The sequence below is a fragment of the Typopeltis vanoorti genome, chromosome 3 (assembly GCF_054136105.1).
Source record: "Typopeltis vanoorti isolate ZY-2024b chromosome 3, IOZ_Tvanoo_1.0, whole genome shotgun sequence".
In the NCBI taxonomy this organism is placed as follows: domain Eukaryota; kingdom Metazoa; phylum Arthropoda; class Arachnida; order Uropygi; family Thelyphonidae; genus Typopeltis; species Typopeltis vanoorti.
Genome location: NC_143551.1, coordinates 8,926,729 through 8,947,133, shown reverse-complemented (window position 1 = coordinate 8,947,133; position 20,405 = coordinate 8,926,729). Strand labels below are relative to the sequence as shown.

At 37.8% G+C, this 20,405-nt stretch overlaps 1 protein-coding gene across 1 annotated transcript in view; it reads left to right on the top strand.

The window, feature by feature from the left end:
• LOC150107895 (uncharacterized) overlaps nucleotides 1–20,405 on the top strand; it is a 52,994-nt gene that overhangs the window by 12,060 nt on the left and 20,529 nt on the right. Inside the window, exons 3-4 of the mRNA XM_090415422.1 lie at nucleotides 11,746–11,858; nucleotides 18,676–18,731. Of these exons, the coding sequence (XP_090271548.1) occupies nucleotides 11,762–11,858; nucleotides 18,676–18,731 (153 nt within the window). The 5' untranslated portion in view covers nucleotides 11,746–11,761. The remainder of the gene's footprint in view (nucleotides 1–11,745; nucleotides 11,859–18,675; nucleotides 18,732–20,405) is intronic.

Below are 20,405 nucleotides of genomic sequence, written 5' to 3'. Positions count from 1 at the left end.
TTTCTAAAGGAAATATCTAAAGGACCATAATTCAGAGTTCACTTTCCATCAGTAAAAAAAATCGAGGACCGGCCTCTAATATAAAACTCATTCATACAAGCAAAGATATAGGAATCAATGCCATTAGAGTTTATGGCATTACACAATCGTATGTCCGATCACACTAAAATTAATAATAATATTTTTAAAACTAAATAAATTTTCATGTTGTATCCAACATGAAAAATCCTCTCTAACCATTCGCATATACCAACAAGGGAAAGAAATGCAGTCAGCAATCACAATCGCCTAGCTTTGCCCATCCATGGTAATAAAATGTTCTCTACACCTTCCAGAATTATTCGTGGGTACATATAGAAAAATTTAATATCATTCATAAGACACAATACAAGAGAGAGAGAGAAGGGTAAAGGAACAATAACTCCCTTGAAAATTTTCAGATCTAATTACCGTTGCCTTTATTTATTGAAAAGCATCGCATCCAGTAAAGCATGAAACACTTCCAGCCAGAAAACCTAAGACGTTTGTTAATAGGTGGACACTGTGCACACAGTTTACAAATTGCCTCCACAACAAGAAACAAATAACAAGCATGGGAAAATCACATAGTCAGGAGTCTCCAGTAATCTGTGGAGTTCCACTGAGAACTCTACTATCTGCTTGCTCTTCAATATCTGTATGTACAATAAAAGTCAATTACCTCTCAGAGAAAGATCATCCTATGCGCAGATGATACAGCAGTGATATCCGTCCATGGAGATATAGGCTTTACGCAAGAAATCATGCAAAACGATATTAATATTTTCTTCAGAAGACTGCCCGTAAACCGTATTATCCTAATGTCTGCACAATACAAAATCTATGATATCCTGAAACCCTACCAGCTAGGAAGTTAAGTGCACAACAATCCAACATCACACCAGGCAAATGCATAAGCGAAACTAACGCCATTACAGAGGTTAATATATTACGACACGTTGGAATTTATGTTCATGCAATATAAAATGGGAACAGCCCCATAAACACCCACAAAATGAACTTCTGTTAATAGCAATAAATGCACTATCTGATTAAAAGTATCCGGACACTCCTCTGTAATTCGTAAGCTGACGCTTAGATGAGATGTCACCCCGACCTCACTTCTCAGTACAAAAGGAGGCAAGGAGCTGTATGTTGTTCAGCGATAAGAAGTACGAGCAGAATGGGAAGGTCAAGGAAGCTGAGTGACCTCGAACGGGGACTAGTTATTGGTTGCCACATCAGTAAGATTGCCACATAACTCGACGTCACTGCACAGTGGATAATTGGAAACATATTATTTGGAGTAATGAATAACGCTTTTCCATGTGGCATTTCGATGGCAGTATCTGGGTTTGGCGAATGCCTGGGAACGATTCCTGCAAACTTGTACTGCCAACAATAAAATTTCGAGGAGGTAGCATTAAAGTCTGGGGTGCTTTTCATGGAATGGACTTGGGCCTCTCGTAAAACTACACGGAAATCTAAATGAAGAAGTGAACAAGGACATCTTACCATTTGCGCACTATCTACGGTAGAAGATCAATACGGTGATGGCTATTGTCTGTATCAGCATGACAATTCTATCTACCATAAAGCAAGGCTGAGAGAGAATGGTTTCTGGACCTGATTTGAATTCTATAGAACACTTTTTGGGATGAATTAGAATGCCGATTTCGCTCAAGACCCCAACAACCCACATCACGATCTGCTCTGGCTACAGCTCTCAGGAAGAATGGGCTGCCATTCCTCTAGATTCGTTCCGACACCTTATAGAAAGCCTCCCCGACAGAGTTAGAGCTGTCATGGAATCAAAGGATGGACCCACCCAGTATTAATGTCTACTACCGGAAAGTGTGTCACAGGAAATGTCTGCTTAGAGTTTCCAGTAGGTGTCCAGATACGTTTGCATTCCATAGCGTATATAGAATGCAATTTCTAGATATTTGACACAAAAAACATCTTACATACATACTGTATATACAAGGTATTATATGACATCGTATGAAGTTATACTATATCAACGCATTCATTCTGAGAAGTTATAGTAAACTAAACAGGTTAATACCACTGCGGTATAAGACGATAAGTCATAATGTTTGGACGAAAACAGATGGTGCCAACTTTATTTGCACTTCAATGACGCGCATAAAATGTGAACAGCAAATCATGAATACTAATATGCAGTTACGCAAGAGATTACCTACTTCCTGACGACAGAAACAATACCGTACAATAGACCTCAAACAAATGTAAATACAAAATCGTTATGGAAAAAACCACACGGAAATTCTATCGTCCTGATATAGTCCATAACAAATTCACCACTCTCCATGTAAAAAACCTAGCTCTAACACCCTTGCTAACCACAATCATGCCAAGCATCCATGTATGGCCCCTCGTCCTCCCATCACCAGTCCTATTCTAAAAAACATCTTCTGGGTTAATCTTATAGAAACCCTTCAGTGATTTGGATGCATCAACCATATCATCCCTTTTCTGCCTATCAACCAATTTCTGCAACCCACCAATCTTCAACCTGTTCTCATAAGGTTCATTCCTTATACCTGCTATAATCTTGGTCACACATCTCTGGATCCTCTCCACCTCCTCCCCATCAAGAAGAAACCCTGGCGTCCATACCTGGGTACAGTAATCCAGATGTGATCTTATCAAGGCTCGATATAGGGGAACAATATCCTGTTTGTCTCTGCTTATTAAAGTATTTTTCAGCAACCAAGTGATTTTATGAGCTGGTTTAGCCACTTTTGCGATGTTCTCCCTAAACTTCAACTCCCTATCCACCAACACTCCCAAATCCCTGGCTTTATCTATCTCATGGAGTATGGTTCCACCAATGTGATATACTGCTGCTAATCTTTTCACTCCAAAATGCATAATCTTACAGTTGGCCACATTAAATTGACATCCATTCTTCTTAGCCAAGTCCTCCAAAGTATCCAAATCGTCTTGCAAAATTTTGACATCCTGTGCATTCACTATTGCTCTACCCAACTGTGCATCATCAGCAAATAAATGAACAGTTCCCCTTCGATCCTTTCCTATATCGTTAATGAACAAATTGAAAAGTAGTGGTCCAAGAACCGAACCCTCCGACACACCATTAGTCACAGGTCGTCTTCTGGATTTTACTTCTGAATAAATCACTCTCTGATATCTCTCCATCAACCACCCTCCTATCCATCTCACCAACCCTATATCCATCCCCATATGCTGCAGTTTACTTATTAGAATTCCATGTGGTATCCTGTCAAAGGCCTTAGCAGTGTCCAGTAGAATCACTGTAAACGCATTACTCTTATCCAGTTCAGCCGTCACTGTGTTAAAAACGTGAGCAAGTTACTGAGGCATGATCTACCCTTCACAAAAACATTCTGTCCCATTCTATCCAATCCTGTATTTTTCTCTTGACTATTTTCTCCAAGATCTTGACAATGATTCCTGATATGCTGATCGGTCGGTAATTTACAACAGCAGTCTTGGAACCTCCTTTATGCAGTGGAATTATTTTCCCCTCTTTCCACCCCCTCGGAACTAACCCAGACCCGAGACTCAAATTAATTAAAATGGTGAAGGACACTAAACAATTCTTTCGGCGCTTCACGTACGACACGAGCTGGTATACGATCCAATCCCACAGATGAATTGACATTGAGCTTTTGTAATAGACTACTCACTTCCACTTCATTCACCACAATTCCGTATAAGCTATTGGTTCATTCATTCCTGCAATGTCACCACCTGGATGATATACTCTTGCAAAGTGCTCGCTCAATAATTCCACTATATCAACTGATTCGGTTACCTCCCTACCATCGGCATTCTTTAAAATCATTCTGCCATATACATTTTTTATTTTACTTGCAACATATCTAAAAAACTGTTTGGGATTCTCTTTAGCCTGCATGTCTAATGTTCTTTCCTAATCCGTTTTTGCTTTTCTTACCACACTCGTTACCCTTCTGGACTGCGCTTTATACCGTTCATGTGCCTGTCGGTAACCTATCTCCTTAAATTCCCTCCACAGTTGTTGCTTTTCTTGCAGCTCAGGCGTAATGGTATTATTCATCCATTTAACCACCAAATGATTTAATATTCGGACTCTAGGTATAAAGTCAGCCATTTTCATATGCAAACACTTCTTTACCGCCTCCCGTGCGCTATCAACATCCAGCCCTTGCAGTTTTACATGCCATGGCACTGAACCAAGCAAACTCCTAAGCTTGTCATACTTACCAGCCCGGTAATTCCACATGTACTGTCTTAATTGTAAATTCCACTCCTTTTGCCACCTCCCAAGTCAAGACCCTATGATCACTCTCACCAATTGGTGGCAACGTGGTCATGTTACAGCCAAATTCTCAGATGCAATTACTAGGTCAAGCACTCTTTGGCCCCTAGTATTTTCCATTACATGCCATGCTGACGCAGATAGTTTTCCTTTAATAACCGCATAAAATCCAATTCCTTCCTCTCAATCAATGCTACCATAGTTGAAATCTCCCATAATAATTACCCTCCTTCCACTCATTTCTTCTATTTGCTTATGCATACTATCTCCGCCATCTATTCCATCACCTGGTCTGCAGCAGAACCCAACTGTATATTTTGTTCTGCTAGTTTCAATCTCACACCAAATAGCTTCAAATGTGCTCTTTTCTCTATCCTGCAGTTCCACTTCTATTCTCCTTGGCTGTAGCTTATCAGCTATCATCAATAACACTCCCCCCCATTTTATTCTCCCTGTCACTCCTGAACACACCATGCTCCTCCCATTCAATCGCACTGGCTATATCATGTTTTGTCAGCGCCATGTTTCGCTAATGCCAATAACCTGTGGCCTGGAAATGCCAACCAAGGCCAAAAATTCTTCCTTCTTGTTCTTAATACTTCTGGCATTAGTATACATTAATTGCCGAAGCCCATTTGTTCCATCCCTATTTTGATGCCTTATACTAACTATCCCATTCTGATTCGTAGCCTTTCCTACTCGCTTGGGTATATTACACACATTCATATACTGAACTGTCTCCCTAAAGTCTGCATATATACTCCCCCACCCCTTAACAACTCTAGTTTCCGTGATTCTGTACATCCACTTCCACATCATTCAACAACACCTTTTCAAGCCTCCGTACACGAAATCCATTCAAAGGTAAACTATCTATCATATATAAATCCTTTTACCCATCGAACTCACTCCACACATCCACAAATTCCAAACCACTCCTCCTGCATAATCCGTCCATGAAGTAATTAGCAATTTTGGCCTTCCTTCTATACTTTTCACTGTCATACTGCAGCAACCCTCACCATCCTAATTCTCTCACTCTTCTCGTTTGTTACCTCAAGCAATTCCTTCAAATCCTCTCTCATAGCCATTTTGTCTCCTTTCAAATCATTCGTTCCGGCTACTACTATCAATTCTTTCTCCCTCTGCTTTTGCATTCTAATTGACTCACTTACATCCTTAACCTTCGCACCAGGTTGGTACGATTTTGTTAAACACTCATCTATCACACCTCTTACTAAAGCATCTTCATACAACACTCGCTCTTTCATTTGGTTTGCACTCACTAACATACTCTTATTTTTCTTATCATACTTTTACCGTTTATTAGTTGGTACGCTAGGTAAACATTTTTGCCAATGCCCCAGCTGCGGATTTGCCCTGTGTATCGCTCCGCATAACCTAGCGATCTCACTCATTGCATCTGTCTCATCATTTTTATTATCCGTTAATTCATTCATTCGTTCTGTATGTTTACTTTCATTCTCATTTTCAACGCCATTCTCACAGCTATTTGGTACTACCTGGCAAATATCAATATTCATTTCTCGCATATCACCATTTTCTACATTCTCACTTATAACAACGATATCACTCTCACGACCTGAAACACCCTTTAAATCCTGACATTCCTTACACTTTCTGCACAAATTCACTCCAGTATCATTATCTAACCAGACTCCAATCGCTCTCCTCAAAGCATACATTTCACAAACGGTACACTGAATAAAATCCTTTAGATTAAAATTTTTGGACAAAGATGGTGACCTAGACGCCATTGTATTCCTCCTTATCGGCGTCATGTGCAAAAGTAATCGTATCTATCAAATTACTAATTGAAATAACTCAGAAAACACACAGAAATCACCCAGACAAGCTAAGATATGAAAAGTAAATAATACTACGTAAGATTCAAGCAAATTTATCGATTATTACTTAAAATAATACTTATCTGTTCAGGAGCTCTCTACAAACACTACACACCATTCAGCTCTCTAGTGGCGATTCAAAAAAAATTCACCTGGCAGTGATGGGATCCGAACCGATGCCTCAATGAGACTGGTGGCATAGTCCATAATATTACAGTACTTGATTATTGAAGAAAACATTATCTACTTCATAATGTTTTCTTCAATAAGAAAGTTTGAAAAAACAAAAATCAAAGCGCTATAATTAATGTTTGTCTTCTGATACATAAAAGTATATTCCTATTCTGCTGAACCTTTTATATCGATATTTTACACCTATAAACTTAGTGTTGTGTGCAAGTTTGAGGTTGGAATTTGATTGAATTTTTGTTGAAGCTGAGAATTGCAGCTGTTTGGGAATACTTCATGTGGAAGACTGTTCGTCAGGAGAGATGTAGATCGATAAAAGGGGAAGAGGGGAAACAGATCCTTGAAGGATTACAGAAATTGAATGTTGGGCTGGTGTTCTAGCTCGTGTTTTGACAGACCTGACAAAAATCTGAGGGATGATACCAGTTCGGTGAAGCAGCGTCTATGAAAGACCCTTTTCAAAAACACAGAACGAAGATTGTGCTTGTTTTTGATGAAGTGACTGAAGTACAAAGGAGGAATATGTTTCAACTGAATTGCTGTTATCTGACACCAAGAATTTTACAGAGGCTTTAAGGAGAATATATAAATAGTATTTTAAGGAGGAAGATGGAGATTTGGGATTTGAATAAAGTTAGTAACCGGATGGGTAGAAATTAGGGTCTTAATAGGAACAGAAAACCTAGCTATTTAGAAATGGAGAAGCTATTTCGGTAATGTGATTAGGGCAGAGGACGCCACGAAAATAACTATTAAAGATGAGCGACCAGATCATGACAGGTGGTCTGTATATTACTGAGGTAAAGGGCAGGGAAGGAAACTCTTATTTCCAAGAAAGGCAAAATACGTATTTTAGATGTAAGTTTACCAAATGACTCTCTTGTCATTCAAGGATGTTTTAATGATCAGTTTTCGAAGCATTTCTCGCATTGATTTTGAAACTTGTGATGTATGACCTGAATACCTTGTTAAATGCATAGTAGGGATGAAGTGTGCTGTTCTCACATTGCTAAGAGAAAGAGAGCAGGTGACCAAAGAAAGCCCTCAGCCACCTATATTGGGAGGCAATTCGAATGGAGAAACTCATCCCTAATTTAGCGATCGGAGATAATTTAGCTACTTAGCTATATCAGTAAGCAGGTAGAGCACACGATCGATTTAGTCTGCAGACTTTGACATGAAGCTTGATGAAATGCTCTGGAAGTCTTACAGAAAATTACATTTTTAACATCATAGCTTATCTTGAATCTTGACGTGTGTCTAGATTGGTGATGTAGGCAAAGATATGAAAGGTGGATCTAGAATGGCGGAAACTATAATAGTGGACGTTGATTAACATCTACGCATTTATCTAAGGAAGAAGTAAACTGAATATTGACTATTTTCGTTGTTATTTTGGAGAGAAGATAGCGATCAGTCGGTAATTGGACGGTTGAATATTTCCTTGGATTTTAGGGTTGGATTACATGCTGCTTGCTTCCATCATGGCCAAAAGCGACAAAAGGATGTAAATTGTTGAACACACAATGCAGGTGGAGTGTTATTTCTGGAGCATATGGAGAAATGCCATTGGGAGGATCGGTCTTTAACAGCTATGATATTTAATTTTCATCTGATGTGTTTCTTGGCGAAGAAACTCTTCGAGCATAAAAAGTTTCTCTTCGAAATTTGCACTCTGAGCAAATATATGCTTTAAAGTTCAGAATATAACTTTTTTTTCTGAAAAGAATTTCCGGACATTTATCCACTACCACTGTTACCAACTGGAGGTAGCGCGGTTATAATTTAAACTAATACTCTTTCTGGTTCTATAAACATAACTTGAAGTCGAGTTTCTTCTCACATGATGCTTAAGGGAGATGTCTCACATAAGAGCCAATGAAAGCCATCCATGAGAAGTAATCGCTTAGTGCCCATTTGTTATATTTGGCGATGAATTGATTTTTCATTAGCAGATAACCCACTAAGTTTGTAGCAAAAACATCCACGTGTGAGATATTGCTAGGCTCCCCTTAACACTTCAAACCTTCAAACTATGCTGCTACATGGAAAGTCGTTACCACTACTGAAGACACAGATTTTCTACTGAGAACACTCAAATCATCCAATATCTTCAATATCTTTAGCATCATACCCCCCCCTTCTGCTCATATGTTGTCTGTCCTTCCAAAAATACTGAATGATATATGCACGTAAACACAAGAAAGATATATAATTAACCAAATATTTCGGTCAGGAAATAGCAGACCAACTTCAGTGGTATTACAAGAACAGTTTTTAAAAATACAAGCTAGAATACTAACAATAGATCGTTAAAAATAGAACACGCCGCATGATGTTATATCACTAAGTATTAAGTATAAAACGGAATATTTTGAAGTAGAGACATGATTGGAAAAAAATTAATGAGTAATCTTGATTAGACTTTTCCAGATTTTTGATATAGATATACAGTCATTACTATTCAGGTTGGGACGATGGAGTAAGGCCTCCACGCTTTCCTTGAAGAAACGTGCGAACCTATAACGGTATCTATGTAAGAGACGAGTCCTGGATCAAAATATGCTGTGTCAGTTTCAATCCCGTGTTGAGCCAATCCAGACTTTACAGGTTTGTTGTCAAGAATGGAGGATTGATGTTCTTGGATTCTTTTTTCAAGAGAGCGTCCAGTCTGTCCAAAATAGGAGAGATCACAGTTGCAAGGAATTTGATAAACTCCAGGAAGAGATAAAGTTCAGCGTTTGTCTTTAGGAGAAGGAAAATGAGAAGACAATTTGTTGATAGGTGAATACGTAGTTTTTAAATCATATTTCTTTAAAATTCTTGCGATAGGTTCTGAATACCGGAGATATAAGGAATAGGCACTCGACGTATTGAAACTTTGTTGTTTTGTGGAGGATTATAAGAATTGAGAAGATGTTGAGTACTTATTTAGAAAAGCCATTAAGTTTCATGTGTTGTTGGATACTAGAAAGTTCTCTCTGTAGATAATCAAAACTAGAACAATTAGTTTTCGCTCTTCTCATGAGGCATTTTATAATTCCTGTTTATTAACATGGATGATGGGCTGATTCTTTAAGAATATAACGGCCTGTGAACGTTGGTTTCCTGTATACTGTAGTTGTAAGAATATTTGAAGGTGACCGGATGAGGAGAATGTCTAAAAAAGATAACTGGTTGTTTTCTTCTATTTCCATAGTAAACTTTATACGATGATGCAAGGAATTAATACTGTTCAAAAAAGAAGGTAAAGAGTTTTTGATGTGAGGCCAAATAGTAAAGATGTCATCTATATATTTTACCCAAAAGGATGGTTGAGGGAAAATAGATGAGAAGATAATCAAAAGTTCTGTTTTTGATTATCTACAGAGAGGACTTTCTACTATCCAACAACACATGAAACTCAATGGCTTTTCTAAAAAAGTACTCAACATCTTCTCAATTCTTATAATCCTCCACAAAACAACAAAGTTTCAATACGTCGAGTGCCTATTCCTTATATCTCCGGTATTTCAGAACCTATCGCAAGAATTTTAAAGAAATATGATTTAACAACTACGTATTCACCTATCAACAAATTGTCTTCTCATTTTCCTTCTCCTAAAGACAAACGCTCAACTTTATCTCTTCCTGGAGTTTATCACATTCCGTGCAACTGTGATCTCTCCTATTTTGGACAGACTGGACATTCTCTTGAAAAAAGAATCCAAGAACATCAATCCTCCATTCTTCACAACAAACCTGAAAAGTCTGGATTGGCTCAACACGGGATTGAAACTGACCACAGCATCTTTTGGTCCAGGACTCGTCTCTTACATAGATCCCGTTATAGGTTCTCACGTTTCTTCAAGGAAAGCGCGAAGGCCTTGCTCCATCGTCCCAACCTGAATCGTAATGACTGTATATCGAAATCAAAAATCTGGAAAAGTCTAATCAAGAATTCTCATTAATTTTTTTTCCCCAATCATCTCTCTACTTCAAAATATTACGTTTCATACTTAGTGATATAACATCACGCGGCGTGTTCTATTTTTAACGATCTATTGTTAGTATTCTAGCTTGTATTTATTTTTTGAAAACTGTTCTTGTAATACCACTGAGGATGGTCTGCTATTTCCAGACCGAAATATTTGGTTAATTAAATATCTTTCTTGTTTTTACGTGCATTTATCATTCAGTCTTATGTTACAAGTATCCTTAAAACACCAAATTCCTAAAATACCGTTTTTACTCATTATTTGATTATCAAAGGACACATAACATCTACATGCATTTATTTCTGAATAATAATTAATTTTAACTTGATTTTCTCTTGCATAATTAACGAGAAACAATTTCTAGAGGATAAAATATGCTTTTCAGAAATAGATCTACGGAACGAATGATTTAAAAATGAACCTTCGCTTTCTTTGGTGAATTAGATCCTTTTCCAGAGTAATTAAGAAGAAAGTCGCAAAACACAGAAAGGAGATTTCCATCTGCTTTTGCATTTGTGAATGTACAAGATGCACGATATTAAATATTTAATCGATTTAAATAAAAATTGCAATCTTCCTAAATCACTGTTTGTGTAATCCTTGTCCCAAAGAGTTCCTCGATAAGTTCTGTATGCAATTTTAGAAGATCTCGATTAAATAATGCATACAAGCATTACTTTTGTAATTCAGATTATCAAAGCGATAAAACAAAATGTCCACTCAAAGGATTGAGTTGTATTTTATGTTTTACTTTTAAAAAATATCCAAGGACAAAAACACGAGTGTTTATTGGAGAACAAGTTAATTTATTAATTAATAAGTTAAGAAAGTAACAACAGGATTGCTTTAATATCTAACAGGGTTAATCGTAGCGCTGATACGATAACCTCGTACTTTGGTTTTCTTGAAATGATAAGGCAAAAAACATCTGTTCGAAAACTGTCTTTTTAATTTTATATCTCCGATAACGATTGGTTACATCATTTGGAGATCACTTTCGTTTAATAATACAACTGATTAACATCTTTAGAATTCACAGCCTACTTTAAGAAGAATCTTATCCGCATCTGATAAAACAGCGTAATATAAGATAGCGTTAATATAAAAGAGTTACAATGAAGATAATATATAATATATATATATATATCCTGTTAGTTATCTTGTGTGAACACAAAATGACCTTCATTTGAAGGTCATTTTGTTTACACGAGAAAATTAAATTTAATAGAGATAATACGAAAGAGATATAATAGAGATAATCTGTAAGGATTTAATTTTCTTGTGTAAAATATGACCTTGATTTGAAGGCGAAAGCAGATATTACAACGGATGCTCCTCCTTTGCATCGTATATAAATTAACGTGGCTTTTGCCTTTCACAGGACATTGCTGGCGAAAATGACTTCCGCAGTATTTCTCATCCTTCTTGGGGCTGTCGTGGCTTGTGAAGGGATTAACATCGAATCTTTTAAAATGACGATGGAGCGAGATTGCCGTAAGTTTATTTATTTTATAATTCTCATTACTTGATTTTATCCTTTAATTTATCATTTGCGATTGAATTCATAAATTTATATTTAATTATTTATGTCTTTTTCATGTATCCCTCGTTCCCCTCCAAAAGATGTAAAACATAATCATAATATTATGATTATGTCTTACATGCCTTACTTCATGTAATATACATCTGTTATTTTATCTATAGAACGGTTCCTCCCTTTCTTTCTTCTCTCTTGCTCCTTACCCCCAATGCTATTAGAATATTCGAGGGCTAGCGGTGAATCCTTCCTATCTTGCTATGTCATTTGGCCTTATGCAGCCGCCGAAGGGAGCAAGTTAGTCCCAGTAAGTGCCGGTCCCAATCCCGGATAAATGGCGAGGCTTGACGTCAGGAAGAGTATCCAGTCGTAAAACTTCACTACCAGCTCTAGCTATGATCAAATTATACAAGGGCTAGGCCGTACCCCTTAAGCGACGCGCAGCCACATCGCACTACAGCTGCGAGAAGTGGACATGGGCTACTGCATCAAGGGCAGGTGCGGTTAAAGAAGCGAGCCAAGCAAGTGGAGAAAATGTTGCGAGTGGGAACGTTGAATGTTGGAAGCATTACTGGAAGGGGAAGAGAGGTGGCAGACATGAAGAGGAAGTTGGACGTTTTATGCGTACTGGAGATAAGGTGGAAGAGGGAAAAGGCGAAGGAACTAGGAGACGGGTATAAGTTGTTCTATTCTGGAGCGAATAAAGACGGGAAAATGGTGTCCCAATTGTGGTGTCTGGCAGAATGAAGGACGAAGTACTGGAAGTGGGTAGGAACAACAACAGAAGGATCATGCGAATAAAAATGGGTCTTGGAGAAGAGCATTTGGTGGTCTTATGTGTATACGCCCCACAAGTTGGCTGTAAAGCCAACTTGTGGGGCGTATACACATAAGAGGAGAAAGATGAATTCTGGAACGTACTAAATGAAGAAATGAGGGAACGGGAAGAAAATGAGATGGTGATTGTCGGAGGAGATTTGCACGGTCACTTAGGGAAACAGAATAGGGACTGCGAAAGGGTGCAAGGCAGCCGTGAAGTGGAAAGGATGAACCAGGAAGGAGAGATGATTTTAGACTTCGCATTAGTTTAATCTGACAAATGTGAACTCCTTTTTCTAAGAGGGAAGAGCATTTACTAACATTTAGAAGTGGTTACAACAGTTCACAAATTGATTATATTTTGACTAGAAGAAAACAGAAAATAAGGGGATAAACATCCTTTGTTGTTTTATAGCCAGTAAGCGAAACTAAAGATCGATAACTACATTCTATACCATTGCCAGAAAACTAGCCATTTTGGCTTTTTATCTTAACTAGAAGAAACCATCGTAAGGTTTTGAGAAATTGTAAAGTAATCCCTTCAGATCAAATGACGCAGTGACACCGGCTGCTGTGCGCAGACTTTGAAATATAGTTGAAGATAAAAACCTTTGGAAACCATTGGAGAAAGACAATTAAGTGGTTTCACTTAAAAGAAGAGAGTGTGAGGAACCGTTTTAGGGAGTAGATGTTAGAGAGGATTTAGGATGGTCTAGAAAGTGTACAAGATAGGTGGAGACATAACTCAAAAGCAATTCTAAGCTGTGCAATTGAGGTGCTTGATGAAACATCCGGAAAGATTAGAGAGCAGAAGGAGGGTTGGTGGTGGAATAATAACGTATAAGAAGCAGCGACTGCTAAGAGGGAAACAAAGCAGAAGTGGGACTAGTCAAGAGTGGATGAGGACAAAGAGGAGTATAGAGAAAAAAAGCGAGAAGCCAAGAAAGTTGTTACACAGGCGAAGGCCATGGCATATGACCTTTATGATAAATTAGAAACAAAGGAATGACCGAGAAAGATTTATCGATTGGCAAAATGTAGAAATAAGGCATCAAAGGACATCGTACATGTGAGGCAGATTAAAAACTCTAGAGGAAGAGTATTGAGGAGGGATGTGGATATAAGAAACAGATGGAGAATATATTTTGAAGGGCTCTTGAATGAAGAAAATGTAAGGGATATTCTGCACCATCTCCTTCTGAGGTGAAAGAGGTGAAGGAGGCGTTAAAGAGGATGAAGAATGGAAAATCGGTGGGCCCTGACACGATCCCAGAAGAGGCATTGAATGCACTGGGGGAAGAGGGAATTGACTTGCTGTGGGACCTGTTAATAAAAGTTAGTCAACAGGAAAATATACCCAAGGAATGGATGGAAAGTACTCTTGTCCCCATCTATAAGAGTAAAGGGGATGCACAAGACTGTAAGAATTATAGAGGAATAAAGTTGATGTCCCACAAATGAAAATCCTAGAGAGGGTTCTTGATGGAAGACTGAGGAAGGAAGTGTAGATTGCAAAGGAGCAATTTGGATTCATGCCTGGTTGATCGAGGACAGATGCTATCTTTGGGTTACGGCAGATGATGGAAACGTTTCGAGAGAAGTAACGGTAGCTACATCTGATATTTACTGATCTGGAGAAAGCATATGATATAATGACAAGGCAGGAAGTCTGGAGATGTCTGAGGGAGAACAAGGTACCGGAGAAATATATTAGCCTGGTGCATGAGATGTACAGAAAGAAAAAGACAAGAGTTCAGACTTGCCTGGGAGAGACAGAAAGTTTTCCAGTGACAGTTGGCTTGCATTAGAGGTCAGCATTAAATCTGTTCCTGTTTATTATTGTGATGAGGTGGTAACAGAGTAGGAGAGAAAAGACGAGCCTTGGAATATGTTGTATGCAGATGACATCGTGTTGTGAGCAGAATCAAGAGAAGAAGTGGCAACTAAACTGGAAAGTTGGAGGAAATTACCAGAAGAGAGAGGTACGAAGCTGAGCAGGAGTAAGACAGAATATACAGTATGTGTTGCAAAGTAGATGGCAGCCAGGAGACAGATCTGGAGCTGGAAGTTAATGTCATCAGGAAGGTGAGGGACTTTAGATACTTAGGTTCAACAATGAAAGAGGATGGTGAGGCTGAGAAGGAAGTGGGATGCAGGATAAAAGCATCTCTTTCTATAATTCCTCTGATGGAGGAACTGGGGAGAGAGATGGATTGAGTGCTATGCGATAAGAGGGTGCCGATCAATCAAAAAGGCAAAATATATAGGACAGTGCTGAGACCAGCTATGGCGTATGCTATGGAAACTGTGGTCCTGAGGAAAGATAACATCAGCAGGATGGAGGTAGCGGAGATGAGAATGCTTAGGTGGATGTGCAGTGTGATCAGAAAGGATCATCTGAGAAATGACTATGTAAGTGGAATGGTAAAAGTTGCGAACTTAGGAGCAAAGATACAGGAGGCAAGGACGAAATGGTTTGGTCATGTGATGAGGAGGGAGGAAGAGTATGTGGAAAGAAAGGTCATGCAGATGGATGCGCAGGGGAGGAGGAGGAGCCAAAGAAGAGATGAAGGGAGATGGTGAAGGAGGATTTCAGGATGAAGGATGTAGCTATATTCCAAGACAGGAGGTTGTGGAGGAGGCTCACTACAAACAGTGATCCTACTTAAGTGAGAAAACCTGAAGAAGAAGAAGAAGAAGAAGATTTCGCTGTACCTATGAGCAATGTAATACTTATTATTATTATTTTTTTAAGGAACGTTTCCTGGAGTCAGGACTCGTCACTGTAGATAATAGTATGATTCATTCTAATAAAATAATGTTTATCTTATCTCGTCTTCAATTTATTTAATGTTGGGCACTCACTACTTCATTCGGAAATACATTCCCCTCATCAACCATGCAAAAAAGTAATGCCGCACTCCCTTATGTAGTAAGTAGGCAGTCAGGGAAACGAATAAAACATGTAGAAAGTTCTTAGGAAATAAGTAAGCGTGTGCTCTTACAGAATACACAGACAATATATATATATATATATATATATATACAGGGTGTTCGGGATAAATTTGACATATTTATAATTAATTATATTTTTCCGTAAGTTACATGTATTAACACACACTTCTCTTCATTTAAAAGTTTGGACCCTTCTTCATTCATATACAAGATGTCAGAAAGGATGGATAGCTGGAACCCACCTGAATCATGGAAGAGAATAACTTGTATCATGATGATTCGTGCCCGTCATCAAAATAAGGATATTACGACTGCTGCCCAATGCTCCCTGAATACAGTAAAAACAATCAGGCATGAACTAGAGACTTGCAATGGTGACTACGAGGATGTAGCAAGAAGAAAGATCCCTAGCAGACGATCTAATTGCGTTCGTACAGCAGAATTCCTCGCAAATCTGCAGGAACAGGTGTTGAAGAACCCTGGCATTGGAATTCGGGCTTTGTTCGTGGAGTTGCTAACTGTAGTCAAGCCCTGGATAACAAGGGTAGCCAATGGTAGGCCGTATGTATGGCAGCAGGATTCGGCCCCTTGCCACACCTCTGGGAAAAGTCAAAAATGGTTGTCTGAAAATTTCTACGACTTCACCAGTCCAAATGTTTGGCCTCCAAACTCCCCAGACCTTAACCCCATGGATTATTTTGTATGGGGCGCAGTTGAAAAAGACACCAATCGCACTTCCAGTAATACAAAAGCCCAGTTAATGGATAAAATTAAAACAGTTTTTGCGGCCCTTCCCAGGGAGACTGTAGCATCAGCTTGTTCGAGGTTCCGAAGCAGAATTGAAGCTGTGATCGATGCTAATGGTGGTTATTTTGAGTAAATCTTGTTGATAGTATTGCAATTAACTCTGCCTGTAATGTTTTTTTGTCAATTCATTAAATTTAATAGATACAAAGAAGATTTTCTTTTTCCTTACGAAACTGTCAAATTTATCCCGAACACCCTGTATATATATATATATATATATATATATATATATATTAAAACAAAAAAAGTGTGTGAAAAGCTAAACAAAAGTCTTAGCAAGACTTGGGTAAAATGTCGAAAAAATATCAGGAGGTGGAAAATATACAGGAGGCTATTATAAAGGTTAGTGGAGGAAAGATTCAGGAAAGAATAATATAAAAGGAATTAATGATGATAAAGCTGAGATGAAAACTGGAGATAAAGATATCCGTAATGAATGGAGTAATTACCACGAAAAGGTACTAAAGGAAACTAACAGTGGCTGCAGAGTGGGAAAAAACTCAAGAGGTATGCAATCAGGAATACCTATCCAAACTTGAAGTACAAAAAGCCACCAAAAGCCTGAAATGTGGAAAGGCAGCTGGAGAAATGATATTCCAGCAGAAAGTTTCAGGTTGGAGGTAAAAACGTTTTGCAGTGTCCGCATTGAATAATTTAGAATCCCGAGCGAGATGGTCGAATTTCAGTTAATTGCAGCAGACCACTCAAAGTAGCCATCTATAAGAATAAAAATGGGAAAATTAATGGGGGATTTACAAGGGTAATTCCCTACTGAGTGTTCGTAGCACGATGCATTTAATGTTGACTTGGGGAAAGGGTTAAAAAATGCTTAAGGGAAGCTTGTTAAACAATAAGCTGGATCCAACCCAAACAAAGGTTGCTGCAATCAGAGTTACATTTTAAGACAAATAGTTGTGAATATAACAGCGATCTCTATTTAAGTTTCGTAGATCTGGAAAAGGTATATGACAAGGTAGCAAGGGGAAAGCAATTCAAACGCTACAATTTATTGGGTGTCAATGAGACATTATATCAAGCAATAAGTAGTGTTTGTTTGAGTTAAATCAACAGTTAGAATTGAAATAGGTATAGGAGATGGCCTCATGTGAAATCAAGTGTCAGGCAAGGATGCATATTATACCCGCCGGTATTCATCGTCTATATGAATCACATCGTGAAGGATAGTGGTATTAAACGTGATGTCAAAATTGAAGATTTAAGCTCAGCTCTTTACTTTAAGCAGATGATGTTATTTTCTAAATAACATCATCTGCATAAAGTCTTTATACGTCTTTAACATTCTCTGAATAAATTGTATAAGTGGCAGACATTATAATAGTAACAAACATTGAAAATATCAAATGCACCCTGAGTGGAGAACCAATAGAACAAATATAACATTTCAGCTATTTAGATGCAATTTTAAGTGAAAATGGCAAATTAAATATCGAAAGAGACAACAGGATTAGTGAAACTGGTATGGTTGGAAACTAGTTGAAGAGAGTTATATCGAATAAGAGAGAAATTAGTCAAACACCAAACTAACAGTATACAAGATTTACATGGTAAACAATTTCACTTACGGATCTCAGATCTTAGTTGAAATAAAATACTTCATGAAAGATTTCTCAGAGCTGCCAGAGATGTAGCAGCTCTGAGAAAGATTAGGAGAGCGAACAGATCGTATCAGTGAAATATCATATTAAAAATGAGGATATTAGGAAAGAACTTGATATTCTTATGGATGTTTTTAGCAGAGCTAATATGAGGTGACATGGTCCCTTAAACAGAATGCGAGAGAAAATATGAGCAGAACAGAGATTCTTTTTAAGACTGCAGAAAATGACCCGAAGGAAGAACAAGATGTACTTCAATTGGTAAAATTAAACTTACCTTATAAAGATTAAGATCCGATAATGTGAGACTCTTGAGAGACAACAGATTAACTTGGAGAAAATTTTTGATAGACGTTCAGTAATGGTATATCGTTTTCATGTAGTACTTTCATAATTAACTGTAAATTGGGAGGAATTTGAGGATGATGATGATGATATTGTGCGTATTCTTAATAACAGAAATGTTGTAATTGTTTTCCATGTTTCTTTATTTCTACATTGGTTAAAGAACTGTAATCAAAAGAAGTGATTTTTTGCATAGATGAAGATGATACATTTTGATTTCGTTATTTTTTAGCCACCGATACGCATCACGAGCTTGCAGATTGTGTTTTTAACCAAGTAGGCCAACTGGTAAGTAGTTCATGCTTTAACAAATTCCTTCACTTAAATATTCATATGGTGTGTTGTTTATAAAGTACAGTATTTATAAACAAAATTCTAGCAGACAGGCAAGTGAGGTTTGTTTATTGCCACCGAGTTAAATAAAGCTTATTGGTGTGATGTGTTCATATACATCCAGAAAATAACTGCTTTCCATCGATAGGCTTTCTTAGAGTATGAATTCAAATGGAGCACATGCTACAAAAAGAAAGAAAAAAGGAATTCAAACTAGGGGAATAACAGAACAAAAGATAGATGACTTAAGCAACATAATTCAACTGATCGGCAGCAAAATTGGGATTCAAGTCGCAACCACAGACATCATCTCTATTAATCGAGGCCCACAAAAAAACAAAGAGAGACCGCCGCCAATCATCGCTCGTTTTAACGGAAATCTAAGAGAGACTCCATTCTTGCAGCAAGCAAGAAAACAAGGCCGACAACAACGATCCTAACTGATAAGAAACTCCCAACACCAATCTATATAACGGAGCACTGGACTCCATACTTCAAGAATCTTTTATACCAAACAAGGAAGACAAAAACGGAGAAAACTACAAGTTCCTGTGGACTAAGGATTCACAGATATTTATCGAAAGAATGAAAACACTGGAGTTTATATAATTACATGTGAACCCGACATACACAGCCTACCAATATAATACACTAACTCTTCACATCCATAAGAACAAGAATTAGAAATCACTTACAAACTATATAATGGAGATCCCAAATATATCCAGTCAGACAATATAAACTTTAGGTCTTTGACTCTTTGAAGAAATGGTCAGACAACATTTCCACCAATACCAACTTCACTATCGTACACACAAACATAAGAAATATAAAAAAACACTGCCTTACATTGATAACACAGCTCAACTACATCATGATAAACATAGATGCGCTAATACTGACCGACGTTGCAATAAACGACACAGAAATTTACGCATTCAACATAAATAATTACCAAACCTACAACTTATGTACACCAAACAAAAGAGGAGGCATCGTGGCATTTATCAAAGGGAAATACAATGTAACAGAAAAACAAACGCACTTCGAACATGCGGAAACACTAATTTCGGAAATCACAAATAGCCACAAACGTAGTATCAAATACACAATAAACACAATATACAGACCCCCAGATAAGAATCCGCTCAGCTTTCTTCATGAGTTAGAAGCATGGCTAAGCGGCATTGAACCCCGTACAGCACATAGGCTCATCCTAATAGGAGACATTAACATAAATACTCTTGACCAGGCTTCTTCAACCACTAACACATATCTTGATATACTAAGTCAGTACAACATAACCCCTACCATTAACTCCCCAACAAGAGAAGAAATACTCAATAACTCACTAACAAAATCATGCATTGATCATATCGACATATACGGGCTCCCATCCATACATATACATGATCAGTAATTAATGCCAAAATTGCCGATCACTACTTTGTTTCAACTTCGTTTTATTACATTTCCTACCCCCTTCCCTCCCACCACCGCAAAAGTCGACAAAACTCGATCATAATAAAGAGCATTGTCGATAACCAAATAAAGAATAAAGGCTGGAATTGCTTACTTAAAATAAATGATCCTGTTACATTATATGAGAATTTCCAACTAAAATTCACA